The sequence below is a fragment of the Aquarana catesbeiana genome, linkage group LG03, assembly GCF_042186555.1.
Source record: "Aquarana catesbeiana isolate 2022-GZ linkage group LG03, ASM4218655v1, whole genome shotgun sequence".
Lineage (NCBI taxonomy): Eukaryota > Metazoa > Chordata > Amphibia > Anura > Ranidae > Aquarana > Aquarana catesbeiana.
Window position 1 is genome coordinate 221,050,115 of NC_133326.1, and position 17,270 is coordinate 221,067,384.

At 43.2% G+C, this 17,270-nt stretch overlaps 1 protein-coding gene across 3 annotated transcripts in view; it reads left to right on the forward strand.

Annotated features, from left to right (window-relative positions):
• The window catches only part of AASS (aminoadipate-semialdehyde synthase), a 243,251-nt gene that overhangs the window by 132,255 nt on the left and 93,726 nt on the right, over positions 1 to 17,270 (forward strand). For 2 of the 3 annotated variants that reach the window (XM_073619794.1, XM_073619795.1), the window contains exon 2: positions 5,372 to 5,589. The exons of the other annotated variant lie outside the window; for it this stretch is intronic. In XM_073619794.1, the coding sequence (XP_073475895.1) occupies positions 5,372 to 5,589 (218 nt within the window). The remainder of the gene's footprint in view (positions 1 to 5,371; positions 5,590 to 17,270) is intronic. 3 annotated transcript variants of the gene reach the window in all.

Below are 17,270 nucleotides of genomic sequence, written 5' to 3' on the forward strand. Positions count from 1 at the left end.
AGTGAAGGGAACTCTTAAGGCTTCATGCACACGAGACGCCGGTGCAAACTCTGCTGAACACGTTTTTAAAAGCTGAAACCGACGTTTATAAACTCCCGTTTTGCCGCGTTTAACCGTGTTTGCTTCTAGAAGTGTTTAGTTAAGATAACAAAGACCCTCCCCAAGCTCAGAAAGCATGATACATTTTAACTATTTCTGCCTTTTTATTAAGAGTGAGCAGCAGCAGCAGAGAGAGTAGTTGTATACTTGCATTTGCCTCTCTTTCTATGTTTTTTTTGGAAATTTATCCCATATTGAACATATTGCAGAGCAGAGAATGACATTTTGCGACCTGACTTTGGGGCCCGTATCTCGGGGCCACTTGGTGCTAGGAACCCCAACTTTGGATATGTTGTAGTGCTAGTTCCACTGCGTTTGCACATCAAATGTGGAGTTCCTAACACCAAGTGGCCCTGAGATATGGGGGCCCCAAATTCAGGTCGCAAAATGTCATTCTCTGCTGCAGAAAAGTGCTTGACATTTTGCGACCCGACTTTGGCGTCCCGTATCTCGGAGCCACTTGCTAGGAACCCCAACTTTTGGATATTCTCAAAATGTCATTCTCTGCTGCTTTTTACCATCATATTTCTGTGTTTTCTGGTCCAAAAAATAGGGTTCCTTTAAAAACACTTATAAACGCAAACACGGCTAAACGTGCGTTTAGCCGCGTTTGACGTCTGAACCCATTTTTTTGCTTCTGGAAAAACAAGGTTAAACGCAACTGCCTAAACACCAAAAAATGAGACTGTGTACATGGACGCAACGGATAACATTAAATGAGTTCAGGGGCAGTTGAAAAAAGTGTCCAGCTGCCTCTGAACGCGCGTTTAACAGAGTCTCGTGTGCATGAGGCCTAAGGCATCAGCATACCAAGACATTTTGGACAATTTTATGTTCCTAACTTTGTGGGAACAGTTTGGAGATGGCCCCTTCCTGTTCCAAAAAGACTGTTCACCAGTGGCCCCTTCCTGTTTCAACATGACTGCGTACCCAATGAGATGGCATCAGGCAGGTGACAGGTACACTTTTCGGGGACTTTAGGGGTCCAATAGACCCCAATGTCTACTCTGCCCTGCGCATAGATTTGCTTGGTTAGATGTGTCCCCTGGTTGTAACGGCCAGGAAATGGTGGATGTGAAGCCAGAGGTGACAAAATCATCATCGCTTCTGGTTTCTTCGTTTTACAGGGTATATTGAGGCATGTATGTGCTTCCGTCTCCCCCGGGTCTCCATCCTGAAGTGGCTTGATATGGTCTTGGTAAGAGCGGAGAGCATGGGAAGTACGCTTGGGGGGGGGTTGCACGCTGCGCCGCTCAGAATGTAAAAGTGATATACAGGAACCGGATGAACAAAAGGGGTTCAGCCATCAGTTTGATTAGCCCTTCACTCTTTGAGCGTACTAAGTATGTCCAAGGAGCTCAAGCGTTTAAGCAAAACAGCATATCAAAATAAGCTAAGAAAATATATTAAAAGCTGGTATCCATCTCTGGGAGTCCATGCCATCTTTCTCACTGTCCATTAGGGTCTCTTTGATAAGACAAACTGCAGTAAATGATGGCAACCAATCAATCACTCCTTCAATGATTTGACATTTACGAAGTGAAATCCTATTGGCTGGTATGGATTACAGCACTTTGCAAGTCAACTTTTTGCACTGCTTTAGGAGCATGGATACGGGGCTACAGGTTATAAATGCCATATGTATGATCATGGCTGTTCATGTTATTTCAGTTAGTTACACTGGGAGTCATAAAATATTGCTTGAATGCGATGCCCTTCTTTTAGGTTAAGTAGTTGCTTTGAAGACATTACAGGCAGGGTAGGGCCCGGGGCTCCATGTCTGAATGGACACAGGGAGCTGTGACTCAGCTCGGGTGCCCCCATAGCAAGCTGCTTGCTTTGGGACACTGAACAGGAGGGAGGGACCCGAGAAGAGGAGGATCTGGGCTGCTCTGCAACAGAGCAGGTAAGTATAACATGTTTTTTTTCCCCTATAAAAATAACAAACAAGACTTTACAATCACTTTAAGCTGGAACAGGTACAGCCCTGTCATAGAACACTAAAGACTTTTTCTTCTAGGGAACGTCCGTTTTTAGAGAAAGCTGACATTGAATAGATTGCAAAACTTACTCGTAGCAACTCGATCAACTGTAGGTCAAATGCACCTGTCAATGAAATCTGATACTAGAAGCATCTCAAACTGACACCAATGACAAGTCCAAAGCCTGTTAAAAAGGCCCTTATGAATGCCATCACACAGGTGACCGTGAACTCTAGGTTAACATTTTTGGATCTGCAATTTTCTGTTGCAACATCTGTGATCATGAAATCATCTTAACCACTTGAGCTCCAGGCCTATTCTGACATTTTTCACATACTGTAATTGTAAAAATCTGCCTTTGTTTGCTGGAAAATTTACTTAGCTCGGCCAAACATTATTTAAGCAAAGGCCCTATGGGTATTGCAATTTTTATCTTTTTTTTTTTTTTTTTTTAATTTATTTTTTGTGTCACGATATTTGCACAGCGATTTTTTTCAAACACAAATTATTTTGCAAAAATACACTTTAGAGAATTTTAATGCACAGTTGTTTGGTAAAAGATAATGTTACGCCGAGTAAATAAGCCTAACATGTGACTCTCAAAAATTGTGCACGCTCGTGGAAAGGCGCCAAACTATATGGTACTTAACCACTTGTCTACTGGGTACTTCCACCCCCTTCCTGCTCAGGCCAATATTCAGCTTTCAGTGTTGCCGCACTTGAAATAACAATTGCGCAGTCATGCAACACTTTTTTCTCTAGGGTTGTCCTGATACAGATACTAGTATCGGTATTGGCACCGATACCAAGCATTTGCCCAAGTACTTGTACTTAGGCAAATGCTCCCGATACTTCACCCGATACCTGTACAGTCAGCGGTGATCGGTGAGTGGGGCAGTTACAAGCTTCTCTCCCCTCCCCCCCCCCCCCCCTTTCAGCTTGTAACTCCCCCACACACGAACACCGCTGACTGTCACCGCATCCTCCCCCAGTCCCCCTCAATGCCACCTCCGTTCTGCTGACCCACTCCTTTCTTCCTCCGTGTCCCCCTCCGTTCTGCTGCTGTCCCCCTCCGTACTGCTGTCCCCCTCCTTTCTTCCTCTGTGTCCCCCGCCATTCTGCTGCTGTCCCCTTCCAGTTTTCCTCCATGTCCCCCTCCGTTCTGCTGTCCCTCTCCATGTCATCCTCCTTCCTTTGATGTATGAACAGAGTCAGTGATCACTGACTCTGTCCATTCACATAACTGAAACATTGTAATCTCCTGTGATTATGATGTCTAGACACTTCAAAAACCCCCTATAGGTCATCAGTTTTAGTGTTACAGAGGAGGTCTTGTGCTAGAATTATTGCTCACTCCAGCGTGCGTGGCTAAATATACATGTGTATTGCAGTCAACGTTTTTATGCGTAGGCAATGCGTTACATTTGTATGTGGGGGTGGGGGACCTCACCATTTTTTGAGGAGGGTTTTTACATGCTTCAGTGTAACTTTATTTTTTTTTGCAATTTAAAAAAAAAAAAAAATTTTAGCTTTTTTTTCATTACATAGGAGGGGACTCTTTGTTTTTCCTCTTTAATGAGACATCTTATAGACCTGTGCTCCACTGGGTTTATTGCAATGCAGATTGCATTGCAATACACTGCATTCCTAGCTATGCTAGCCGGGAAAGTGACAGGGTGACCCAGGTCACAAACAGGAAAAGAAGAGTGGCCGTGTGTGCGTTCCCTTCCCTTCCCTCCACCCGCTGGCATCCACTGTTGGCCCTGGACCAGCAGTTGGGCAAGCAGAGCCCAGAATACATGGGGGGGGGCGACACTGGAGGCGTGTGGAAGCATTCAGACCGCAGCGCAGTGGCCTGAATGCTTCCACCTGACAGGCAGGAGTCTGCTTGTCAGTTTTACACACAATCATGGTGGCTGCAGCCATCGGATTGTGTGTGAAATCCCCCACTGTCAGGTCTGTGGGGACGGGTACCTGATTTTGACAGGTACTCGCTCTTACTTCCGCTCCATCCAATTAGGCAATCGGAAGCGGAATTTCTCCCCTCCCCGCAGTTTTCTGGGACACGTAACAGATCACAAAAACCTTTGGGACTATTCACAATGCGTAGCGCGGCTTGTCCACAGTTAAAGCTTTTGTTACCCCAAAACATTATATTCCTGATATGTGGCTGCTGTACCATGTACTTGTATGAGAAAGTATCCTGTTCTCTTTGTATTACTTCCTTTATATGAAATCCCTGATTTTCCTGCCAGTCCCTCTGCTTTCCGATTTAAAAACTGACCACACTAAGCAGAAGTGTGGTTAGTTCTCTAGCTTTGCCGGGAACTCTGTGTGCTCTCTTCCAATGATTTGACTTGTCCTGATACACACAGCCTTTCACTGGGAAGCTCATTCTCCGTGTGCTGCTGCTTTTCCTCCCCCAGCTCTTATGCAGCTGAGAACAGAGGGAATGTGATTACTTCTAAAAAAAAAGGGGAAAAAGGTATTTATATTGTACAGTGACAACTCGGATTGTGAGTAACGCGGTTTACAAGCGTTTTGCAATACAAACTATTTTTTGTTAATAATCCTGATTCAATTTGCCCACGTTGTCTCACGAGACAAGCAGGATTCAGGCCGCTGGGGTGTGCAGTACCGCATTTGGTCAGTGGTGCGAGGGGGCCACAGACGCTTGGAGACGATCTGTTCCCGAGTGTTGCTGTGCGTCTGCGAGTGTCTCTGGCGCCCCCACACCTCTGGCCACATACAGTACTCTATACACCAGCAGTAACTGTGGAACGAATTATCTGAGTTTCCATTGACTTATATGGGGAAACTCTTTGATATACGAGTGCTTTGGATTACAAGCATGCTTCTGGAATGGATTATGCTCGTAATCCAAGGTACTATTGTATTTTTATATTTATACATATGTTTTGCCTTTCATTTCTATTTTAAACTGAATGGGTTGTTTTACAATCACTTTAAGATGCTGGCACCGGGGACAGATGACCGTAGGGGAAAGCGGCTGGGGTGAGCCCATCGCTGGATCGTGGGACAGGTAAGTGGCTGTTTATTAAAAGTCAGCAGCTACAATTTTTGTAGCTGCTGACTTTTAGTTTTTACACAGGAGCCTGGAGCTCCTCTTTGACACCAATTTGGTATTACTTACATATACCCCATTGATTCTTGTGAATGAATCACTGGCAATCCTATTATATTTTTTTTTTATTATTTTTTTTTTAAGGCTTACAGTATATTTTGATGCTTCTGCAAATTGTTGTTTTTTTTTTTTTTTTTTTCATCAGATATCAGTATGTGGCGGGTTTTGAATTGCAGAAGATACAATGCAAGTCCTGGTCATCTAGTACGTCATCACCACAGAGCTGTGTTGGCGATTCGAAGGGAGGACATCAATGCCTGGGAGCGGCGAGCACCTCTTGCACCAAAGCATGTCAAGGAACTCACAAATCTTGGCTATAAAGTTCTAGTGCAGCCGTCTAATAGGAGAGCAATCCATGAGAAGGTATAATTTGACTTGGTGCTTGTCAGCTATTTATTGTATCACACTATGACAGGGGTAGGCAACCTTTTGTGCATAGTGCACTAAAAAATGTTTTCAAAGAAATTTTGAGTGCCAGCTACACACAAAAAAAAAAAAAAAATACTTCACGCTCGATCGCGAAAAGGAAAGGATTTAAAAGAGAAAAAAAAAAATCCATTGAATGCTATATACGACATGCATATTGAGTTTTTAAAGATCAATGGTAAATGGTATAGTATATGGTAACCCAGAAGACTTGTGCTGCAAGGTAAGTATGGTAAGCTTGAAATGAATATCCCAGCTGAGGACTTCTGTGAAATATACAGTTGGAAATAGACAGTCAACCTAATAAAGCTCTCTCAGATCAGGCCCAATTTCTACACCTTTACACCTCAGATCAGTTCCAATTCTTGCACCTTTACACCTCAGATCACTCAAAATCTTGCACCTTCACACCGCAGATCAACACAATTCCTCCACCTTCACACCTCAGATCAGTTTCACCCCCCCCCCAATCATTACACAGAACCCCCTCCCCCATACTACCCCCCCCCCCAATCATCATTACACATGTCCCCCCTCCCCTGTCATTACACAGGTTATTGTTGAGGGTGGAGAGCTGGGAGGGACGGTTATTGCGGGTTATAAGGTGGGGAGGGGGGTTTGTTGAGAGTGGAGAGTTTGGGGCGGAGGGGGGTTGTAAGGCATGGGAGGGGTTATTTGTTGAGGGTAGAGAGGTGAGGGTTGAGGGTGGAGAGGTGGTGGTCAGTCGATCCTGGTTGCCAGGAGACTTCACAAGCACCACTCTTCTTCCATATTCTCCTATGAAGCAATAGCTGGGAAATGCAGGAAAGGAAGGGGGATATGTGGGGTTTGGGAACCTCACAGTTGCCAATCACTGGCCCGCACTACAACACCCAGCAGCCCTGCCCTCCCCCTTCTGAGAAGTTCAGCAGCTGCAACACCTAGGGACAGAGGGGGAACCTGGCTCAGGGCAGGACACTCTGTCAACGAGAGAGACGCAGCCCTCATCTGGCAGAGAAGAGTCACTCGGCAGGAACCCGCACAGGAGGGAGGGGTGTAGCAGATCTCCGGGGAAGAGACTCAATCCAATCAAACTGAGCTAAGGGGTAGGACCACGGCCAGCCTGGGAGGTAGTGGGCCAGTGTGGGGGGACACTGTTGGGACACTTAAACCATGCCGGGCCCAGCAGGCTACAAAGTTACCAGGAGAAAACTTCATTCATGATAGCCAAATCCACTTGACAGCGTGGGCTTAAGTGGCAGCTGCTTTGGGCCCCACAACAATGACTGGGCCCAGGGCAGCTGCCCCTTTTGCACTGTGTTAAAGTAATTTTAGAGTATAGCCTCAGATATTACATCCTTTAATTTAGGCATAAAAACCATCATCATCCCGCGGGGGGGACCTTTGGGTGATTTGTGACCATTGCTGGCTTTGGGCTTCCGGGTAAGCAACCACTCAATGTTATTGCTGATCTATATATTTTATATGCTTGTCAAATCTTTTGTATGTCTCCTCTAAATATATCACCTGTTTTATAGATTATTCCTCCTGACGAAGCGGTATTAGGACCGCATAACTAGTAGGACCTTTTTTAATCTGTGAGGAAAACTCCATTACCAGATATTTTTTGGGAAAACCTACTAGTATTTGCATACTGTAAGGCTAAATATTCCCCTTTTATCTGTATATTGATTTTGTTCAATTGTATGTTTTTTATATATAATAAATTACATTTTTACTTAATGTTGATTGTTTGTCTATCAGTACTGGGATAGTCCACAGCATTTCTTCTGTTGGATTGTGTATAGAGGACAGCCTCAGCAACTGAAAGAAAGACCCCCTTCACCTCTGCACTGCGTTAAAGATGGCTCTGGTCCCAATTCTTGCACCTTCACACCTCAGATCATCCCAAATCCTGCACCTTCATACCTCAGATCAACCCAGTTCCTGCACCATCAGGCCTCAGCATGCCAGCCCCAGTTCTTGCACCATCAGGCCTCAGCATGCCAGCCCCAGTTCTTGCACCATCAGGCCTCAGCAGGCCAGCCCCAGTTCCTGCACCATCAGGCCTCAGCAGGCCAGCCCCAGTTCCTGCACCATCAGGCCTCAGCAGGCCAGACAAAATCTCGCACCTTGACACCTCAGATTAGCCCAAAATCCCTTATTTTAATAGTTGAAGAGGGACATATCAACAAATGAGGGGGAAATGGGCTTCTTACTACCCGAAAGCTGCAAAACCCCGACTTTTGCTACCTACCCAAGGTGCCGAAGTCTATTTTGAATCCTCCGAGGAGGCCCATCGTAGCCAGGACCAATAGTTTTACTAGTGGGTTGTTCCACTACATAGATTAAATTACAAGATATGATGTGGTGCTTTGCTTCCAGTGTGAAATCCCAAAGATAACAAAAAGCAAAACCAAAAAATAGTGCAAACAAAGATATTAAATGAATCTATTCAGTGTATAAAATAGTACCTGTGAGTTTGTTTATAACTCACAATCCTGTCATGAAAACAGTAAGCAAGGTGCATCAAGATACAGATAACATATAGGTTCCTTATAAAAACAAATATTTGAGATACATCTATAAAAATAAATATTTATAAAGTGCAAAAAGTAAATTCAAACAGTTCCACTGTGATGCTGAACTAGTTAGTTCCAAGACAGGTGCAAAGTCCCAGAAAACGGCTAAAAATGCAAAAAGAACTTCTTTCAGTGCTATTTTTTCCTTTTTTCTTTTTATGATAGCGTGTTTTCCCACATAACTCCCATGATAGCGATATCCACCTCGTGTGTATTAAGTATGAGGGTGGCAGCTTACCTCACAGTTTGATCTGTATTATGTCACAGATCAAACACGCTGGTTAGCACGTCTCTCCTCATTGCTAGTGGTACTGATGGTCTGCCTGTGTTCTTTCTGGTCACTTTCCCCCACAGATGCTCCCCGATTAGTTCATATACAAATAGAAAAGACTCCCATAGTGTAAAACCAAAATTTATTGTATAATAGCAACAAGGTAACACTCACAGGGATCCCTGATAAAGTCACGCGTTCTGTGACCGAACGCATAGGAAGGAGTTGGTTGAATTTGATCTCCGAGTCACGGCGGACCGGAGACCTTTATATTGTATTGGAATCTGCTGTTTGCTTTCATCTCAAACTGAGTGTTTACGTTGTTGCTTTTATACAGTAAATTTTGGTTTTATACTATGGAAGGCTTTTCTATTTGTATATGAACTAATCGGTGTACCTGCTTCCCACTTCCGTTCCAAGTGTTGCGGAAACTGTCAACAGGGACCCAGAATGACATATGACAATAAAGGGAGGAAAGCGGACGTTTTTATTTTTTTTCGGGAACATTGAAAGAAAACAAAAACAAAACACGTGTGACATTTTTCTTTTTTAATTTAATAGATTTTTACATTTTGAGTTAATACAAATGACATAGAGAATTTACAGTAAAACAAAAATGAACAACATCCTAAATCCATCCAGTCATAGAACAGTTACATGACTGAATTGCGGAGTATGATCCGTTTTAGTCAGAAGATATAACCCATAGAGCTTAAACTGAGATCCCTCTAGTAAACTTCTCATACCAAGCCAACCACACATTTGGTATGCTTCTCTATCCCTAGTTAGCAGGAGTTCGTAGGTATGAGTTTGGGTTAGTCTACATCTAGGATTGTTGAAGGAGCAAGAGCCTTCCATTGTTTCGTCATGGATAAGCCTGGCTGCCAGCAGTATGTGGGTAACCGCTTTTTGTGATTTCGGAGGGATTTGGTCAATATTCAGGTTGAGCATTGCTAATGTGGGGGTGGGTGGTATGGAATGGCCCACAATCTCACTTGTTTGGAATATCTCTATCCAAAAACCCTAAATAAGGGGGCAGTCCCATATTATGTGTAGAATCATACCTGTCCCTCCACATGTTCTCTAGCAAAGTGGCCTTTAAAATTGGCTAGGAGTGCGGGGGTCAAGTACAAGCCTTGGGCTAATTTCTCAGTTAGTTCCCATAAAGTAGTGCGGAATATGTTGTTTTGAAATCTCCTTCAGAACAGGCACATGTAATTCTCTTGGCCAGCAGTAAGTAATCAGAATTGCCCTTGTATTTTATGTACAGAAAGAAGCGAGTAACTCGCTAGCGTATCATAGGATACGGCTAGTAAAAGTTTTTCTTTTCAAGTATTTAATGAAAACGAAAGCTTATTATTTTATAGGATATCAGAAAAAGTGCACTTGACAAAACAGTGTACATTTCATATTAAATGTATGCCATTAGGTTTTTGTAGTCTGATGTATTGTCTAATCACATCTAGATTTTCGGGCAATGTAATGTCTTTTTCCTAAGGACATACACAAATGAATGGACTTGGCACCGGTTAGTTTAGATGTAACATTGTCGCTTCAGTGTTTACTTTATATTGGGGTCAGCTTTCTGAGAATTTATGTATAAACAGGCCAATGTTCTTAATACATGTAACATTAAGAAAGAACGTCTTTTGTTTAAGCAATCCAAGGCCATTTCTGTGTTCCAGAATGATACAAGCATACTCCAGTACAAAACCTGCTGGGGAAGAATATGTGAAATCTTGCTTTCATTGTAGTGCCTTGGAATACACAAAAGGACAGAGAGAAAGAGACAATTCATTCTTTCCTGTACACTCTGCTAACCTCCCATGCAACTACATAGAAGTTTAACTTTTAATAATGCTTCCTAAAATGGTCTGTCACCTAGGTCTAGAAGTTTAGACAATCGCTTAACTGTAAAGAATTGCTTTGCTGTTGTAAGTGGGTCAGTCATGGGTGCAAGGCAAAGTTCCTCCTATGCAGAAATGTCTATGTGCAACCATGAATGGATATTTTGGGAACCTGGCCTGGCAATCAGTGAGACTGTGGCTATTTGAAGCCCTGTAAGGGAGGCAGGGGCTCTCCCAGGGACATGGTGTGGTACATACCTGCCACACAGTTCGCCACCCCAGCTTCACCAAGTACGGGAGGAAGATCCGGGGTCCCACTATCTCAACCACAGGGTTGCAGCAGGGAGGCAGCTTCGCTCTCCCTGTACACGGGTGCAAGCCGCAATTGGAACCAGGCGAGCGGCGGCTGACGTCATTTCCGGTGGAGGGCGGATGCTTCCCTTTGACCCCCCACTTCCGGTACCGAGTCGTGGGGCTGATAGTGGGCCAGGCGCAGTCTGGAGAGGAGTCGGGAACACGGCACAGGCAGTGTGAGACTCCACAAGCAGCAACCACTGGCGCAGGTCATGTCTGAAGCGGGCGCACAGCGATGATAGCTCCAGCCATCCTAAGGTAAGAGCACCCTGGGGAAGGGTCTTCTCTATCTAGAATTTCCCCCCTTTATGAATGGTTCCTGGTAGTGGGGTGGTTCAGAGTCTTGTTAAAAGGGTCTAGTACACTCCCCAGGGTTGTATCATTTGTGGAAAGGTGATGGTTGTTTTTTCTTGCATGTATTTCAGAAAACTACTGAAAAGTTAAGATCCTCACATAGCTCTAGGAGAAAGTGCGCCACTCTAGAGGAATCTTGGACAAAGCTATTGTGCAAGTACTTCTATAGCAAATTGGATCATGCTTTTCTGGGGGGGTTTTCGCCTTCCTCTGGATCAACTGTGGGTATAGGGTTGGGTATATGGGATTGTATGAATATTTTTTATTTTATTTATTTATTTAATTATTTTATGGTTGAACTAGATGGACTTGTCTTTTTTCAACCTGGCTAACTATGTAACTACTGTATAGATGCTTTAGTCAGAGAGAGGGCACCAGAGCAGGAAGTGGGGTTAGAGACTGTTGGAACTTAGCGGCCTGGCTACTGAGAAAGGAATATTAAAAAAACCAAAGGGGTAACGAGTGGTGCATAGGAAACTCCTTCAATGTGCAGAGTCCCATAGCAGTGTTGGAGTTTTTGCAGTGCGGGGCAGATAAAGGGTTAGCCATTTCTACCCTTAAATGCCAGGTATCAGCGCTAAGCACACATTTGGAAAAACCTCTAGCCACCAACCCCTGAGTGGTCAGATTTTTCAGAGCTCTAGCTAGACAAAGACCAGTTCAAGGTTCACCCTTTCCCAAGTGGGACCCATCTCTGGTCTTACAGGCCCTAACAGAGCCACCATTTGAGCCTTTAGAAAATTGTTCACTAAAGGATCTTACTTTCAAGACAGAATTTTTGGTTGCAGTGACAACTGCCAGGAGGGTCAGCAAAATAGAGGCCTCATCTGTCACGCCTCCTTTTTGTGTTGTTTTTTCGGATCGGGTAGTTTTAAAAAACAATCCGGCATTTTTACCCAAAGTGGCCTCGAAGTATCATAGAAGCCAGGAGATAATCTTACCCACTTTCTGCTCTAATCCTTCAGGAGAAAGGGAGTTTAAATTTCATACCTTAGATGTAAGGAGATGCATCCTGCAATACTTAGAGCTGAAAAAAAACATAAGGAAGTCAGACTCTTTGTTTATTTTGTTTTCTGGGGCAAGAAAAAGGTATAAAGTGTCTTGTCGCACCATTGGGTGAAATGTGCAGCGCTTATGTGATCATATAAACCATAGCGAATAATATGAGTACAAAAAACGTGAATAATAAATGATGCGCTCAAAAATACTCCAAGCAGTCCTCTATTATGACATGTGATGTCTATAAACAGAGGAACTTGGACGTGTGATGTCCAAAAAAGAAAAAAGTCAGTGACAAGCTTCAATCATGTGTGATGATAATCCTCAACCACATGTGGATATAATATAGTGACAGTCTTTAACTTCAAAAATGTATGATGTAATAACCGTTAATAGTAGATCCACCACCAAAGACACCAGAAGCTGCTTACCAGAGGGGTTGAACTCAAATAGGTGTACACCTAGTGAGTCAATCAAGCTTTGTGGTATAATATACCAAGGGGATCAGATGCTCTATCCAGATATGACCTCCAGATGGACCTCTGGACAAGGTGTAAGGTATGGATGGACTCAGTAGATATAGGCAGTCGGCCCCATCATTAAAAGAAAGAGGAAGGCATATAGCGTAACTCCGTATGGAAATTTTAATGCATAAAAAGCAAAGGAAATACACTCACGTGTTTAGCAGTAAGATCAAGTGCTCGTATAAAAGAAGACAGTGGTCTCAGAATATCCTCTCGATGCGTTTCGACTTAGAAGTCATCATCTGGGGTGCTGGACCACTGTACTGGCTGAGTATTTATAGATACTGGTTACCCCTATAACAAGTGGCAGCTCCGTCTGATTGAAAGTGCAAATTATGGAGATTACTTCCAGGTTCCTCCAAAATGGTGCCCGGGCTTGCATTCCAAGCCTCGTTTTCATATGTAGAGGAGGATTACTTCCTGGTTCTGCCAAAATGGCACCCGGACAAGAGTTCCAAGCCTCATTTTTACATGTGAAAGAGGATGTGACATCATGTGGAACAGTGACTGGTTTAAACAACCAAAAACATGGCACTGCTATTCTGGGGGACATATAGGAGCAGATGTGGCTTAAAACGGCACAATGTCCGGTGTATATAACCTACAACATGGCGCCGTTTGTCATAAGGACATGTATATTAATACACTAAGTCACAAGATATCAACCTTCTGGAAGCAAAAATGAAAAACAATACAATACATCCAAACATCAATCTAGCCTGAACATGGGCAGTGGTGTAGTGGCCAGCACTCCCACCCAGCAGCAAAAGGGTCACCGGTTCGAATCCCGAGATTCCATGTGGGGGTAGAAAAAAAAAATGTAATATATATAAAAATATGATACTAAGGTGTGACAAATGATGGCACCCCTCAAAAAGGACAGGTTATTGGTTGGATCGAGCTGATATTTGTGATAGGGACCAAACCAGTATATATTCAAATAAGAAATCCAAAATACATTCTAAAATATATGTTATAAAAAATTAACAAAAATACCCTCATAAAAACATTTAAAAATACTTAAAAACCTCTCATAAAAGATATTCTAATAGATACCAACTGGACCCTAAAGTACCAGAAATAGAGAAAAGGCATCATGCTTGGTTAATAAAAGCATTGATTCTATGTTTAACCCAAAAGGGGAGTAGGTCTGCAATTGGTGGATCCAATAAGTCTCCAAGCGAGAGACTCCCCTTGTCTTAGCTCCTCCCCTCCAAGGAGGTGTATATTTATCTATGACAAGAAATTGAGAACCAGTAGGGTCTCGTCTGATGCTTTCTATAATGTCGAGGCACATTATGTTTGAGGTCACCACTTTTTATTTTAGCGATATGCTCGCTGACTCTAACAGAAAAAGCTCGAATTGTACGGCCCACATACTGCTTCCTGCAGGGGCAGGTAATCAGATAAACGACATGTGTGGTAGCACAAGTGCAGAATGTTTTAATGGGATATGTACAGTTTGTAGTGTTCGATTTAAACTCAAGGCGTTTACGTCTACCACGGGAATTGTATTGACATACAGTGCATCTTTTGCAGGGAAAATAACCCACTAAGTTATGAAAAAAAGAAGGTCGTATGGGGGGATTTATGATATTAGGTGCAATTTTTCCTTGCAAAGAAGGCTCACCTCTAAAGATGACCTTAGGTTGTTCTGGGAGTATTTCCTTTAAAACACGGTCATTCCTAAGTATATCCCAATGTCGGTAAATAATGTTTTTAATTTCTCTGTGTTGGACTGAAAAAGTGGTGAGCATAGAGCACTTAAATGAGCTATCTTGTTCAAGAGGAGGTTTTGGTGTCAGCAAAGAATTTCTATCAATTGCAGCCACTCTATTTATTTCTGAAGTTAACGATGTTGGGTCGTACCCCTTTTCTATGAATCTGTCCCTCAGTGTTGATGCTTGAGTAAAATAGTTGTCTACATCTGTGCAATTCCTGTGAAATCTCAGGAACTGACTATGAGGCACAGACTGTAACCAGGATTGGTGGTGACAGCTGTCAACTGGTATAAAGCTATTAGGGTCAGTATTTTTGAAGTAAGTTTTAAACTTAAATTGGTGTGAGACCATCTCGATTTCGAGATCCAAAAAGTAAATTTTAGATGAGCTAAATTCATATGTCAATAAAATCCCCCGATCGTTGTCATTTAAAAACACAAAGAAATCCCTGAGGGATTCGGGGGTGCCATCCCATAGGAGGAGGGTGTCGTCTATATATCTGGCCCACAGTACCAATGAGGGCCTGTGTTCAGAAAAGACTACATCCTCCTCCCATTTTGCCATAAAAAGGTTGGCAAGGCTAGGGGCAAATTTAGCCCCCATAGCCACACCCTTCTGTTGCAAGAAAAACTTTTGGTCAAACCAGAAGTAGTTGTGTTTGGTAGCGAATTGTAATAGCTCAATAATATATTCACTTTGTTTATTGGTAATGGAATGGTCCCTGTTCAGAAAATGTGTGAATGCTTCTATACTTCTGGTATGGGGGATATAGGTGTACAATGATGCCACGTCTGCAATGGCCATCAGCAGGTCCCCCCCCCCAATCTCCACACTTTACTTTAGTAGCCTAATGGTATCAGTTGTATCCTTAAGATACGATGGAGTGCCTTTGACCAATGGTTGAAGGTAGAAATCGATATATTTACCGATATGTGATGTTACAGAGTCAATTCCACTTATGATTGGTCGACCCAGAGGGTAAACCGGATCCTTGTGGATCTTGGGCAAATGGTACATGATTGGGATTCTAAGTGCAGTAGGTACTAGGTAAGCCCTTTCTTTTTTATTTAGAATCTGCTCATTAAAACCTTTTAAGACTAGTTGGTCCAGCTCTTTTTTTATATTGGGCAGTAGGGTTTCTGGTAAGTTCCCTATATGTGTCCGGGTCGCTTAATATCCTATACATTTCTTGAATGTAGTCCAGTCTGTCCTGCATGACTATGCCTCCGCCCTTATCGGCAGGACGGACTACAATGACTTTCCTCTCGCACAGTGATTTGAACCCGAGCATTGGAAAGGACTGGTTATATGTCTTTTTGGGAGGAAGCTTGGCTAAATCTTGCAAAACTAGGTTCCTAAAAATGTTGACGGCAGGAGCTGCAGGTACAGGGGGGCTGAATAAAGACGGATTGGACAGCCCTGAATGTACCGTGCCTGAGGAAGCAGCTCTTTGAAATTGAGAAGACGTATTGGAAGCTAGATAACGTTGGATATTAATCTTCCTAATAAATTTATGGACGTCTATAAAGGTGTGGAATTGTCTAATCTCCTTTGGGGGGCAAATTTTAAACCCTTGTCTAGTATCATTTCCTGAGTGGTCAATTCCTTAGTGCTTAAATAAAAACTGCATTGCCTATCATGTCCTTTTTCTTTTTTCTTCTCTGGATTCTCCGCCCCCCTCTAGAACCTCTTTTGGGTCCGAAGACCTTTTTCTTCCCTGTGGGCCCGACGAAAATCCTGGTTTCCGTTTAAATCATAACAATTTTGACTTAATGAAGAACGATTATATTCGTTCCTGTTATATGACTGATCCTCTCTATGACAGATTGGAGAAAATCTGTTGTACACTGGGATTGACGGATGGTCATAATAACGAGAGTCATGGGGGGGTGGATTATCATAGGTTCTCACAGGAGACCCGTGTATCCATAATTTCTATAATCAACATAATGAGGAGTCTGATGGTAGTGTTGGTTGCCTCTGGAGCGACTTCTACCTCCCCTCTTATTCCGATTATTGGCCCGTCCACGATGTGGTGGTACAGGGGTATGATAACTGGGATGCCTACCTCTCTGTGGACATCATGTGACATCATGTGGAACAGTGACTGGTTTAAACAGCCAAAAACATGGCACCGCTATTCTGGGGCTATTTGCTGCCAGACGGGTGATATCTTGTGACTTTGTGTATTAATATACATGTCCTTATGACAAACGGCGCCATTTTGTAGGTTATATGCCCTGGATATTGTGCCATTTTAAGCCACATCTGCTCCTATGTGTCCCCCAGAATAGCGGTGCCATATTTTTGGCTGTTTAAACCAGTCACTGTTCCACATGATGTCACATCCTCTTTCACATGTTAAAATGAGGCTTAGAACTCTTGCTGGGGTGCCATTTTGGCAGAACCAGGAAGTAAGCCTCCTCTACATATGAAAACGAGGCTTGGAATGCAAGCCCGGGCGCCATTTTGGAGGAACCAGGACGTAATCTCCATAATTTGCACTTTCAATCGGACGGAGCTGCTACTTGTTATGGGGGTAACCAGTATCTATAAATACTCAGCCAGTACAGTCGTCCAGCACCCCAGATGGTGACTTCAAAGTTGAAACGCGTCAGAGGGTTATGCTGAGACCACTGTCTTCTTTTATATAAGCGCTTGATTTTACTGCTAAACACGTGAGTGTATTTCCTATTTTTTTTATGTATTAAAATTTCCATACGGAGTTACGCTATATGCCTTCCTCTTTCTTTTAATGATGGGGCTGACTGCCTATATCTACTGAGTCCATCCATACCTTACACCTGTGCGGAGGTCCATCTGGAGGTCATATCTGGATAGAGCATCTGATCCCCTTGGTATATTATACCACAAAGCTTGATTGACTCACTAAGTGTACACCTATTTGAGTTCAATCCCTCTGGTAAGCAGCTTCTGGTGTCTTTGGTGGTGGATCTACTATCAACTGTTATTACATCATACATATT